A 14,892-nucleotide genomic window follows, 5' to 3' on the forward strand; every position below is an offset into this window, starting at 1 on the left:
ACATATATATATATATAGTCTTGTACTTGTAGTATATAGTGANGNGANANANATATATATAANAANANAAAGAAGAAGAGAGAGAGAAGAAGAAGAAGAGAGAGAGAGAGAGAGAGAGAGATAGAGAGAGAGAGACATACTGAATAAAAGTTATATTTTTTCAGCATTTAATAAGGAGCATTTATTGCGCCTATCCATTATGCATATGTAGGTATATTTATTTAATATATTTTGATATTTTGAAGATAGAATATATAGACCGGTAATAATATATATAAGAATTTTCAATTCATTTTTTCTTTTATTAGTTGAGCGAATGTATCTTTCATTTATTTTGCGGATAACTTTTTTATATTATTAGAAATACTTAAGTAAGTTTTACTTGTACAATCCTTATTTATTCAATTTATTTGTATCTTATCCAACTATGCTTGGATAAATAAAATAGCAAATTTGTATGCCATATATATATTTAGTTGCAATTTCACTAGATTAACATTTTTCTTTATATATTCATCGAAACTTACAATAAGGATTACATATTATAAATACAATAAAGCATACATATAAGCAGATTCCTTTTAAGAATTTGCAATTTCTCTTTCCCAATTATTCCTATTTTACCCTGATAGCAAAATGTTAGCGTGCAAATTGGCAGCAAATTCGATCAGATTTTGACTGCAAAACTATAGTCTAATATTATAATTATTTTTATTTGCGTAAATGGCCTTTTTTAGTATATTTGCTACATTTTCTTTTAAATTGTTTCACTGGTTTCTCTCCTTGTTCGCCGTTATTTCTTGCTTTAACAATTTTGCTTTCAGATTCTGTTATTGATCTTGTCTTATTGTTGACCAGCAGCCTAGCGGATTTCTTGGACGTTCTGCTCTTGCTTTTAATTCTTTTCCTTCCTTTTTTTCTTTTCCTTTTCTTACGATCCATGTTGGCGATTATGGCTTCAGCGTCCGCCGATATTTTAATCTTCGACTGTTGGGTAGCGATCGTTACTCGTGTGAAGGAATCATAGAAAACGTCCCCACAAAATTCACTAAAACAATACTCCTCGCCACATTCTTTGCAGGTTTTCACGCTGCTTTCAATTATTCCTGCACGATTTTTACTTCGTCTAATAGGGCTCGTTGGCGAGCGGCGTTCTTTCACTATAGTCTTCGCCTCTAATTTACCCATCTCCACCTTGAAGAACAAAGAGATTAAAGAAATTGGCACTTAGTTTTAGTAATGATATAAAATAATGTTAAAAAATTTATAAATTAATTGTGTAAGAATAGATTTTTACCAATCTCGAGAACATCTCTTCATCTTGGCGAAGCTTTGGTCTGATTGGAGTTAGCATTCGCCAATCGATAGTGACTTGTTGCAGCTCTTGCAGATCTAATCCCCTCATATCTGGTGGAATTGGATCTCCGTAAGCCCATTCCTTACCGATGTTTTTGAGTTCCTTTTTGGTCGCTTTGCAAGCAAATTCTTTATCACGAACTTTCGTGTCCTCTCTTTTTACCTTTGTAATTTTTTTTCCAATTAGAATCTCATAATTATAAGTGTTATACCCTCATGATGGGCATAATATTTAACATATTCTTAATAAAAATTTTTATCAGAATTTTTATTATATCTTTTATCAGAATTTTTATTATATCTTATTTTTTATTATATCTCTAGAATTAGAAATACTTTTCAGAAATACTTAAAAAGTCTACATCTTTTCTTAAAATTTTTCATATAATATGAATTCTGAAATACCCAGTAAACGAGAATGGATTAAAATGAATTAAAATTTTTTGAATGTGTATTTTAAATTTATGAAAATTAATTGAAATGGATCGGCTTGGAGCTGATACTAATTTAATATTCGAAAAAAAAAACATTCATATTTAAGGCTTAAATTTTATTCCCAAAACATTAAAATAATTATACTTGAAATTAACTACTTCAATTCCAGTCAGAAATAATAATGGAATCGGCATCGAATCGATTTCGATTGACATCGAAATTGATTCGATGTCAATTCCATTATCATTTCTGACTGGGAAATTGATATTAAAAAGTGAGATTCGAACCCGGGACCTCTGGATTATAAATCTTTTGCGCGTTACTTACTACAGCACTTCTTTGATAAGTGTATTATTTATTGTCTACTTCAATTATAACTAGTTATCCAGCGCATAAAATTACATAGATATAATAAAAATATCATCATTTAACAGATATAATGAATTATAAACAATTTACATGAGATGACATTAAGTAAGAATCAGATAACTTAATCTCGCTTGTCGTGCCGCGAGTAAGGAGCTCTGCACAATAAAAGGAATAGAAAACAGAACAAGAATTTCAATCTAAGAAATAATGTATTGTGGAATACACAATTTTTAATAGGTTGAAATTCTTATTCTCTGTTCTGCCTCTAATAGGGTCAAGGAGTAGAAGTAACTCGTTACTTGTAATGAAATTACAGTTACAAGTTACTTTTTTTGGTAACTTTACTGATAATTGCGTTAGATTTTTGATAACTGTAACGATAACTGTAACGGTAAGTTGTAATTTTTTTGGTAACAATAATGAATTTTACAATTTCATCATTACTTTGCACATGATTGGAAGGGTACGATTGGACACAAGCCACTCATAGCGCTCGAGATTGGAAAGCCCTTAGGAAAAATAACAAAAAGTTACTTTTTCAAATAACGGTAATTTATAACGGTAATAATAACGAGCTACTTTTACAAATCGGTAACTACTCAGCAAACACCAAATATAAATACAATATAACGTGGAAGTAACAAATAGTGTAACAGATGTTATACTCTATTTATATTATAATTATATAATTTTACTTTATATATATATATATATAATACAATATAATAAATTATGAAATTATTGTTTCGTTATTTATATGTTATAATAAATGAACAGCAATATAGCAGCTCATTGCATGTTATATAATAATTGTTTCGTTGATGTATTAATGTTATATGTATTTTATAATTTAAATTATAGTTCTAATATCGCTCTATCCACGACGTCGCGAAACTCTGTGTCAGTAGAGCTTCGAGCTGTCGAGCGTGATAAAACGCAACACGCGTGACAATTTGTATTTGAATCATGAGAATTTATGGACAAATGAGTATTACTTGTACTATAAAAAATATTATTAATGAATTTAGTCACTTGCATTGCAAATTATATCAGTGCATACTAAAAGTTATTCCATGGAATTAATGAACTTAAAAGTAAAAGTAATAATTATTGAGTTTAGTTTTCACATCTCCAATGTTGATTAAGTACATTCGACGTATTTTTGCACGAAATAAAAATTTCGAATTTGGCAAATAAAGTATCGTTCTGCCCCGTAATGGACCGAGATATTAATCGTTATAATGGCCTAGTTTTCACTGTCATTTGTAACAGAGGAATACTCGACTGGTTGATTTTTACATTTTGATCCGGTTTAAACCCTCAGGGAAACTAGGCCATATTAATGGCATAGACACAGTATATACAGTAGCGTAATTTTCTATCGGTACCTTTGATATTAATGTTGGCCAAAATGGAGTTCGCATGCGTGAAATAAGTAAGTTAAAAACAAATTCTCTATAAAAACAAAAATTATATAAAAAATAATTTGTATTTTAAAGCAGAGAATTTGTGTTTTTAAAACAGAGAATTTGTTTTTTAAGTAGAAAATTTATGTTTATAAAATAGAGAATTTGTAACTCTCAATGCCATCGATGTGACAGATTTCCTCACCTGAATATCTGTTAACTTCAACAATTAATACTTTGGTTCGTGGAACAGAGCGACACGTTTTTCTGCCAGCTTCATTTATTTCATGCAAAAACGCATTGAATAAACCTAATTTTTGGAAAATGAGGAGGCTAAACTTAACAATTATATAAAAGTATAATATATGAATATTACGATTAAATATCTCTAATATTCTCTCTAAAGTAATGATATTTAGAAATATATATGTATTTATGTGCAAACTATGAAGTTTCTAAATAAATTAAAATTAATTATTATATATGTCTTTTATATCCACGCAAAAACAATTTCCAGGGAATGTATTTTGCACATACTAATCCCAGAAAAGATCTTGCAAACTGTTCCGTTTGTTTTCGCTTTAGAATTAATTCCAAAATCTTTTCTGGGAATAGTATGTGCAAAAAGCATTAAATTAAGCTAGGATAATAGCATCATAATAGTCATATTCTAGTTTTATAACAATACGTAGCAAATTATAAAACTGTTATATAACTAATATACAGTGCCCAAAAGCCGGCTGTATCTCGGAAAGTATGCATTTTTGAGAAAAATGTTTTAGACAAAAATTATATAGGATTAAAAAAGATCTATTTCATGATCTTTCTATTAGTTTAAACTTGGACGTCGCCAATGCCAGATCAAGGTTGATTTTTTTAAACGGAATCTCTTATTTTAATTTTTATGTAAAAATGGATTTTTAGTGCAAAAATGGAAATAAGAGAAATAATGGCCATCACCAATGATGACCTTGATCTTAATAAATAATATCTAGGACATGATCCTGAATAATATTCAAGAAGTTTTAGCCGTCAGTCGGACATCTTGGGTAACGCTAATGTTAGCGATACTTTCCAGCATCATAACTCAAAAAATACTTAATGAAAAAATATTTCTTATAACATTTTGGAGAGTTCTCGACATCAGCTATTAGATTTCTGGAAACTAGGGTGTTTCATTTAAAAAAGTAGATGTGATCCTGACTTTGGCGATGCTACTCACACTGATAGGATGATAGGATCATTAAATAAATCTTTTTAAATAAATCTTTTTTGTTTAACACATTTTTCTCAAAAATGCATACTTTCCGAGATATTCAGCCAGCCCGGAACTTTTAGCGGCACTGTATAACATTTCAAGTTATATATTATATTTATATTATTTATTATAATCCGTTATATAGAAGCAATATAATAATATATTATATATTTGTGTTTGCTAGATAGTAACTATAACTTATTATTTTTAAAAAATAACTTTCCATTTTCTGAATAGGCTACGTTTACACCGTGCGCTTAGGTCGCGAGCTATACAATAGATATCTGTTAACCTATAGGATAAACAAGCTATATTCGGATTGTGTTCGGTTTGGTTTACGAGTGTTCACATTGATCATTCATTTTACTTCTAATCAAAGAGAAACAAAAGATCTTAATTGAATTATTTTATGTTATAACTTTTTTTGTACTTAGTTAAATTAAAACGAAAAATTCCTACTTAATTTTGAATAAATTAAGTAGCACGATCCATTTTTAAGTAAAAATTTTTTTTATTCAATTGGATTGAAAAATTGCATTTCTTATTCAGAATTGTGAATTGAGTAATGTTGTCATGATGTATAGAAATGGCTGATATTATTTTTAGATTCAACTGAAAAACTGCTCCCTATTTACAATTTTGAATTGAGTAGTATTCACGATGTACACAGAAAATGCTAATATTATTTTTAAATTGAAAAGAATAGAAATATGCTTCATGCAACTTCTATAAAAATGCATTCAGGATTGAAAAGCATGATTTATTTTAATTCACATTCGTGAATCCGTATTTCTGAAAATCTAAATTCATTTCAATTCATTTCAATCCATTCTTGTTGGATAGACATAGACTACATATTCTAAGAGTTTTTAGATATCTTATTTTATAATTAAAAAAAAATACTTTAAACTTTTTTAGATTTTTAAAATTTTATTACTATATAATGAAGGAACTAATAAATGAATAATAAGAAATCTCAAAATTTTTCAAAATTTACATATATGAGAGTTCTAAAAAAAGATAAACTTTCTTGTCATTTTTGAAGTGTTCTAATTTGTATAAAAGTTGAGAAATTTATAAATACATACTCTGAAAATTCCTGAAATTTATCCAAAATATCAGAAGATTTGCGGATTATCGACGTGTTTTTATCCGTTGTTATAAATGCTAATGTTTTATGAATCTTGGTATTCACTAATTCATCTAGGATAAGGAGCGCATTTTGATATTAAGTTGTTCCCCCGGAGAATTCCCATTATATAGACGCTGTTGGGAGGCGGGGGGGGGGGGGGGAGGGAGGGATATGTTGAGGAAGGAGAAAAGGAATTTTTTCTTATCAAGAGCGCAGTCTTCCATATCAGGAGACACAGTAATATTTCGGAGCTAAGATAAGTGACATTACTGTGTTTCTTTACGCGAGACCACGAGAAGGGGAATCGAGATTATTGGATCTTAATAAGGCTGAACAATCAAGTTTTACATACTTAATCGATAGCTTCTCCTCGAATTATGTAATAAAAGTGCTTTTATTTTTTTTCTTAGTGCTCTACGAATGGAGATATTGCTACGCAAAGTTCCGACGTGAAATTTTTAATACCTTGTCGTTATTATATTTATGTCACTGAAATATAATACTATTGGAACGACGCAAGTTTTGTGATCCGACAAAGAGCGTTTCAAGTGAAATCTTTATTTTCTTCTAACCTATACTTAGCTATGATTGTGCAATATCGTCTATCTCATACAGCACAAAAACTTGCAGTAACATTGCAATATTACAGATTGTGCTGTAATATCGCTGTAACATTGTAGATATTAGAAATTATAATATATATAATACATAATACGGCGCAAGATTTTATAAATCTTGCAGCATTGTTACACAGACATTAAAAACATTTTGACTTTTGAATTGTTGTCATATGTGAAAACATATGTTATATTACACATTATATGATTGTTAGTTATTTTTATTTTAATTTATGACTTCTGCATACTGTGGACATGGAAACGCTTGCCGCGCGGCAAAATGCGACGTGGTAACCAATAGTTGAGAAAAGATGTAGACTTTCTGAGTATTTCTGAAAAGAGTTCCAATTCATATAAGAAAGAAAATTATAAAATTATACAGAAATTTTGAAAAATTCTGAGAAAAAATTAGAGCGTGTCTTCAGATTACGAATGTATCATCTATTATGTAACGGAATCAAACTTCTGGTTTGCACTATTGAGTTTGTATCATTGAGGACGTGTCTTGCGAAGAATCTGCTCTTTTTCAAAGTACTCCATAAAGATGAATGTTTGGGATTACAGGAGAGATGGAAGAACCCACAGCTATTCCGAAAGTTCGTAAAATTGGTAGAAGAAGTATGTGTATAGTTGTTAGGCTCATTTAAAGAGATGATATTGTTAGGGATTTCATTATATTCAGAGTTTCTTTGATTAACACTTTCATGAAAACTCCAACACATCAAAATTTCAACATGTTTTCAGAATGAAGACGGATTTTTGGATTTTTCGTATAAAATCCATCGAATTTGTGATATAGTCCTTGCGATTTAGTCCTTTTTATCAGAGGTTGTAATTTATAAGCTAGGAAACGAAAGAAATTATATACAAGGTGGGCCATTTAAAATTTGGAATTTAATTTGGCTCTAAAAAAAAACGCATGAATATTTTTCAAAGTTTATGGCTTTATTGGAAAGGTAGTACATTGCCATTAAACATGAAATACAATTTCATTCAAATGATTTCCACGGCTGGCTGTATAATACCCCATTCTATCAACCCAATTTTTCAGTACATTTTCCACTGTATGGGCGCATATTTCATCGATGGCAACTTTGATTTCATGTTTTAATTCTTGAATCGTTTCTGGCTGGTTAGGCTAGCGTAACACTCATCCTTGACGGTCCCCCATAAAAAATAGTCCAGCAGAGTCAAATCGCAGCTGCGATCCCAATTGACATCAGCATTTCGGCTGATTATGCGATTTTCGAAGACAATGCGCAAAAGATCGATTGTAGCGTTGGCTACAAGGCAAGGTGTGCTGTCCTGTTGAAAACAAGTCGTCTGTGTCCTCCTCTTCAAATTTGGGAAGTAAGAATTCGTTTAGCATGGCGCGGTAGCGCTCGCCATTGACAGTGACGGCAGCTCCTTGCTCATTTTCGAAGAAAAATGGCCCAATGATGCTGCCGGACCAAAAACCACACCAAACAATCATTCGTTCTGGATGCATCGGCTTCTCCATGACGACGTGCGGATTCTCTGACCCCCAAATATGACAATTCTGCTTGTTCACATAACCACCGAGATGAAAATGAGGTTCGTCAGAAAAGATGATTTTTCGGTAAAAATGCTTATCTTCAACCAAGCATTGTTCAACCCATTGAGCGAACCGAAAACGCATCGAATGGTCATGCGGCTTCAATTCTTGCACTAATTGAACTTTGTACGGCTTCGTACTGAGGTCTTTATTCGAAATTCTTCTCAAAGAAGTGCGTGAAATGTTCAAGTTTTGTTCAAGCAAGTTGTTCTGAGCAACAGCAGCAATGTTTTCGGTTGACCTTACTGGAGGACGAGCACGTGAACGAGTTGCTTTATCCAATAAGGATCCAGTTTGCCGAATTCGCTTCACAAATTGATCCACAAACTGCGTTAAAGGCATTTCTTTTCTACCAAATTTTCCACGTAAATTTCTTACAGTTTGGGTTGAAGACTCACCACTTTGGAAGTAAGTTTTCAATATTTCCCAATTTTGTTCAAGTGTATAGCGATCCATTTCGTAAATGTCAAATAAAACTCTAAATTTCTGATACGTCATAAATGTTATTACGCCTTTCAAAATAATTGGTAGTTGAAATTCCAAACGCTAGATGGCCCACCCTACGGACTTACAGACGTGTTTCTTGCTTCAATAATATAATTTTCAATCGCCGAATAATCAATCGTTTGTGATTGTCAGCAATTAATTAATAAATTCCTCGTTTTATCAAATGAATGCAATCGAAGTGTCAATGTGTTGAAACGTGACAATTTATAAAAGAAAAATTTTTTCTCATTGTGAGAATGTGTGACTTGATATCTGTGTACTTAAAAGACATTTAATATTTGAGTGAAGAAAGTGAATTACAGTAAACCGTTGTGTCGAGTATTATTACGATGTATCCAAATTTATTCCTCCGACTGTTTCAAGAAACTAGAGTAAAATGGAATCATTGAATATCTACAAGATAATAATAATTTCTAATTAAGATAATAATAAGTTTTTAAAGTGTATTTGTTTACGTTTTTGTTTTAAATATTTATAACTCTTTGCTAAGAAGCGCGATCACGTTTTTTATAAGACTTTTTGTAAATATGTAATAAATGCTACGAGTGCGCAGGGCGAATTGGCTTCTCGCAGCCAATCCGCCCTGCGTACTCAGTGTTATTTGTATCGCTCGTAGAAAGTCGCAGAAATTATTTGCTCGCAAGTTTTTAATGGCACAATAATCCTGGGACCTTCTACTATCGAATCGATCTAAAATCTGATTTATTTGCTAATTTTTAAGTATGAAAAATAATGAATTAATGGAGGACGCTTCACGTTAATAGAAATAAAAAATAAAATTTAAAATTACAAAAGTATATTTCTAATTATTTTCCATTCTTTAGAGTGAACAACAAATTCGGAAATTGATATACCTCGATATGTGTTAAGAAAAACGACGTGGTACTCACATGAGAGCAACAAGTTTTTATGCAATGTTTAAGAAAAAATAATGCTCGAAGTGGACGCTGATTCAAATAAAACGAATAATTTTCCATCTATTAGAGTAACAAATGCGGATTAATATATTTCGATAATATGAGTTACAAGGCACAATTTGGTACAAAAAATAGGCGAGCAATACATTTTTTAAACAATGTTCAAGTCAACTCCAAGTTGGCACAAAGGAGTCGTGCTCGATATTCTCACTGTTTTCCGTACTTTACAGTTAGCAAATAAATCGGATTTTGTCACATTTCGATAATACGTGACCTAATGATTACTCTGATATCGTATACGTTCGCAAATAATTCTGTGGACGTAGAAAAGAGACTTGAACTCGACGCGCAGGATTTCGCAGCGTGACCGCAGGCTCGATATTTTTTTTTAAATATTAAATTTCCGAATTTTCTTTAGACTATTTTGGAGCAAATAAAAAGCAAAAAAATCTGATATATTTGATTTTTTTGTAGCTCCACTGGCTCTATTTTTTTCAGTATGGGGAAGTCAGCTTTATATTAACCTGGATCCCCCCATTTTTTTTTAGCTAAACCGCCGGAGCAAAAAAATTTTTTTTTTAGCAAATAATTAGCAAATGAAGAACACTAAATTTTTGACCTATCACGAATTCAATTTTTGATGGTGGGAGATCCAGCTTAATAGGGATCTTGTTACGAGTATTGTAATGCATATTGATATACAATTAAATCTAACAACTTATCGAATTGTAAGAAACGCTCTTAGAATTCGTACTGAAATAATTGTTTGATTTGTATGTCAATAATAGTTTTAATTACATGCTTATCGTACGTAATTGTTTAATTTCGCTGTTTTATTACATTTCTCTAACAATTTTATCAATATAATTAAAAGATAATTTGATACTCAAAGGATTTAATATTTATTTTAATTTCATCATTCTAATTTATAATTTAACGAAATTCGTATATTTAAAGTATGTGAAAGACAAAGAGATAGTGTAGTAGAGAGGAAAAGTAAGAAGAAACGTGTTTTTAAACATGTGAATGCGTCCGATCAGTATGTGCCCCGCGTGTAAAGCGCTCGCGTTTAACTGTGAGCGCCGCTTCTGTCCGTCTCCTCTACGTGGCCTGTGATACTCAATTTCTTCTTGTAATTTGAAAACTAAACTTTAGACAAAATTTTTGCAAAGGAAATGTCTTAGAATTAAGTTAGAAATATGACACTTTAAGGACAAACGTTTTTTTTTTAATCATCCTATATAGTGTTCTGTGTAATATCTTTTCCCCCTAAACATGAAACTCTCAAGGAACCTTACATTTTGGCTGTACTTAGCAAATTTGTGATATGTATGAATCATATGTATGGATTCATAAAAGGTCCTATAAATATTGAAAATAACGTTTCATTTACGTTATTTTATGGAACGTGTCAGAAACATTGCATTTCTGTCTTAAATGCCATTTGGAAGGTCATAAAAGAAACGTTTCATGACGTGGAAATAACGTTTTGTGTAAAACATTTTCCTTGCAACTTATAAAAACATTATTTCAACGTTACATATACAATGTTTTATTCATGAACAGTACGTAATCCCGTCTTTAGATGGAAGTGACGGTGTTGTATTTTCTCATAATTAAAATCCACGAATAAAATAAAAGGCACAACATGAAATTTTTATTCCTGTTCTAATGGAACGATGTTTTGAAAGCAACTAAGTTTCCTTATAAATATTGAAGGCTTACTTTAAAATTTAGAAAATTATTTTACAATTACATCACATTGAAAAAAATTTTTTTTTATATTTTTCTTAAAAGTAAATTTTAAGATTAAATAAAAATTTAAAGTGTTCAAATTCACGTTACAAAAATGTTATAATTTGAGTTGTAAATTAAATATAAATCAAGCGAATCATTTCTTGTTCTTGCAACGTTGTAGAAACATTTCTGAGACTAAAGCTGCAACGTCTCTAACATCGCAGACAAGTATTACAAATGTCGCAGAATGTTGCAAATGTGAACGTCGTGTATGTAAGATAATCGATCTAGGACATTTCTCGTTCTTAGGACATTATCGAAACATTTATGCGATAAAACGCAAAATGTTGCATGATATATATTATAAACGCAACGTTACAAAAACGTAGTTGCAACATAATTTTGTTTTAGCGGGAGTGGGCTTCTTCCTAGATAGCAAGTTGTCTGAAGATTGCTTAAAATTGCTTTACTTAAGTTGCCTTCAATATTTAAGAAAGCGGTTTCCGATTTTGCCGACTTTTATTGCCACTAACTCTTATGAGCAACTTGATGGCTACAATTACTCTTATAAACCAATCATATAATAAGTTATTATAAATCACAGAATAACACGGAAACAGTTTTCGCCTAAAATCTTCCATAAGTTGCTAAAAAAAAAGTATTATGCTTTCATTTTAGAGCTCTTGGGGCTCACTTAAAAAAATTATTTCATTAAAATTATTTCATAGAGCTGAAAAATTTTTTAATGTTGCGTCTTTTATTCTATTCTATAACGTTTTTTAAAATCGAGGAATTTAACTCAATATATCCCTCTGGTGGCAGTAGTGTATACTGCCCGACGATGCTCCATTTCGATTGACAGAAATATAGACTAAATATTTTACGAAAACAATTTCCAATAAATTGTAACAACATTTATGATAATAAATTTACTACAATATTTCTGCTCGTTTGCGCAAACCATTATCCGTATAATGCCTCTAGGTTGTCTTAAATGAAATTATTATTATTCTGGTAACAGCAACATGATGATAATTAAAGAGAAACTTGTGATAAGCACCTATTTTTTTTCATGCCAAGAAATGTTTTATTACTTGGATCGCGCTGATGAAAAGAACGGAGCATGATTCAAGAAATGTTGGTAGCAATGAGTCATGACACGGCAATAACTCGCAAATTCTTTAGCACCTATGAAATTTGTAGTATATATTATTATTAGATATTTGTTATTGAAACCTTTTCTGGTTTGATCTTGAACTCCGGACAATTTTCCTTGAGTCGCCGGAATTCTTCGTAAGAATTGCAAGTTGCTTTACTTAGATCGGGTATCAAATTCGCATCTTTTTTATCATCCTTCAGTAAATCATCTAATTGGAAGGCCATTATCTAAATCTGCAACGCGAAAAAGAAGTTTAATTCATTTTATTGTATGCTGAAAGAAACAAACAAATGTTCTTCGATCCCTTTCGCATTTTACTCGATTTATCTCACTTTCTACGCAAATGAAAAGGAAAACAGAATGATGTTTTAATGATAAGAAAATCTTGCAGGCATTTAAAAGATTTCGGATGCAGTGGGTGAGATCAGATATCGCTCGGAATCCCACTCGATCTGTTTCATTAGAAGTCCCTGAAAAAGAAAAATAAATGCATCTTGAGGAATGTTGAAACTCTTCCTTTAGTCCATTAATAATACATAATTCAATCTTAAAAAGAATTCAAAGTTTTATTTTGGATTAAAATATATCGATCCAGTAAAAAATTTTTTATATAAAAACATAATTTGTAATGTTTATATATAATTGTACATTAAATAAATTGTACATTAAAGTTTTTCTTTTCTCATATAATCTGTTTGTATATATTGTTGCGCTCGTACAGCCAATTCGTCTCGCAGACGCTTTCACGCACTTTCAAACGGCAGAAATAAAGAACACGAATGTAAAAAAAAGAATAAAAAATGTTTATTAACAAGGGGAAAGAAAATACAGAACATAAAACACAGCGAACGATAAATAATAATGAAGAGACATGTCCGGACACGGCGACGACTCATACCCAAATCTGAAAATCTTATTAAAAACTTAAATCAATTAATCACTTTGGCAACGCCTTTTTTAACCCACCACATATTGATAAGACGTGGGCACGACAATGTTATGATCGTTCTCACGAGCAACGGTACAACTTCGCCGTGTTCTCTAACCAATTTTCCGATAAAGATTTACAATATCTCTGTTACGTACAGCAGACTCCCTCTTTCATGGAGATCTGGAGTTCGTTGAAATATAGATACAGCTGCGAATAACGAATAAATTGAGCCGTTATAGCCTAGAAAAGATTAAAAATTTTCTTTTCTTACATTAAAAACTGAAGCGAAAAATCCAGTCTCCTCGTAAATGTCGCTCAGTGACATAAACTAAAAATTCGTGCACGTGCGGCGGGATCAAAAAGGACATCAGGTCTGTGTTTCTTAGACACCGCAGCTAAAATAATAATATGTTATGTGAGAGCGTAAGATCAAAATACTTTTTAACGATCAAGTCGCGGACGATTTTCACGAGTCCGTGATCAAAATCTAAGAAGTGAAACGCGAGGAGAAGTATTTGATGGTCCCATGCAGACGCTGCATGTGCGCTTTCTTAACGTACTGTACGTGCTTTCTCATAAATTCTAAGGATGACACTTTCCCACACTACAGATTCCGGTCAACACTCTTTCCTCCTTCGAACCTTAATCAATCAGAAAATGAGAAAAGAGTCCTACTACTACTTATCTAAAACCTATTCCACCAATTCGAATTCGAAATTGTATTTATATCGAAATTATATTCAGTAGTTTTGATAATTTGCGAAAATACGCATTATTGCGGAAAGGTTAAACCTCGCTGACGATTTTGACATTGACATATGTTGTCAAGATTATGATCCTGAATAAACTCCAACAAGTTTTAATCAGCGATTGTTATTTGTTATTAGGTGTATAACTTTGCTTCCGCCGTTTTTTTCCGAAATTCGAGGCTTTATTGTAAAAAACTGATTACATTTATGATTCAAAGTATTGTCCATCGCTGGCCACTACTTTCTCCCATCTTTCGGGTAGCGTACGAATCCAGCGTCGAAAAAACTGGTCATCTTTTGAGGCTATCCACGAATCGATCCAATTTTTTACTTCTTCATAAGACCGGAAGTGCTGGTCAGCCAGGCCGTGTACCATTGATCGAAACAAGTGATAGTCAGAGGGAGCAACGTCTGGAGAATACGGCGGGTGGAGTAGGACTTCCCATTTCAACGTTTCCAAGTATGTCTTGACCACTTTCGCAACATGGGGTCGAACATTGTCATGCTGCAAAATCACTTTATCGTGTCTCTCGTTGTATTGCGGCCGTTTGTCTTTCAATGCTTGGTTCAAACGCATCAATTGCGTTCGATACCGATCGATACCTGTGATTGTTTCTGTCGGTTAACAGTTCATAATACACTACACCGAGCTGGTCCCATCAAATACAGAGCATAACCTTGGACGTCAAAATCACCGTTCTTGAAGCGTTAAAACACTCACGACACGTTCTTTCACTAATAGC

The 14,892-nt window shown here is 31.8% G+C and overlaps 2 protein-coding genes across 2 annotated transcripts in view; both read right to left on the reverse strand.

Annotated features, from left to right (window-relative positions):
• Positions 1–711: 711 nt before the first annotated feature.
• LOC105626899 lies at positions 712–12,693 on the reverse strand. Its single transcript, XM_012208189.1, has 3 exons — positions 12,547–12,693; positions 1,298–1,519; positions 712–1,194 (listed from the first exon to the last, which is right to left on the reverse strand). The coding sequence occupies exons 1-3, from the start codon at positions 12,691–12,693 to the stop codon at positions 712–714; spliced, it is 852 nt and encodes a 283-aa protein (XP_012063579.1).
• A 171-nt stretch (positions 12,694–12,864) lies between these two features.
• Positions 12,865–14,892, reverse strand: part of LOC105626900 — a 64,319-nt gene continuing 62,291 nt past the window's right edge. Inside the window, exon 12 of the mRNA XM_012208190.1 lies at positions 12,865–12,939. Coding sequence (XP_012063580.1) covers positions 12,865–12,939 — 75 coding nt within the window. The remainder of the gene's footprint in view (positions 12,940–14,892) is intronic.

Source organism: Atta cephalotes (assembly GCF_000143395.1).
Source record: "Atta cephalotes unplaced genomic scaffold scaffold00007, whole genome shotgun sequence".
Taxonomy (NCBI): domain Eukaryota; kingdom Metazoa; phylum Arthropoda; class Insecta; order Hymenoptera; family Formicidae; genus Atta; species Atta cephalotes.

Coding starts and splice junctions, on each gene's coding strand:
- LOC105626899 (XM_012208189.1), bottom strand. CDS start 12,693: ATGGCCTTCCAATTAGATGATTTACTGAAGGATGATAAAAAAGATGCG. Junction 1,520..12,546: donor TCAAGATCAAACCAGAAAAG/GTTTCAATAACA, acceptor AAAATTACAAAG/GTAAAAAGAGAGGACACGAA. Junction 1,195..1,297: donor AAGAGATGTTCTCGAGATTG/GTAAAAATCTAT, acceptor TTGTTCTTCAAG/GTGGAGATGGGTAAATTAGA.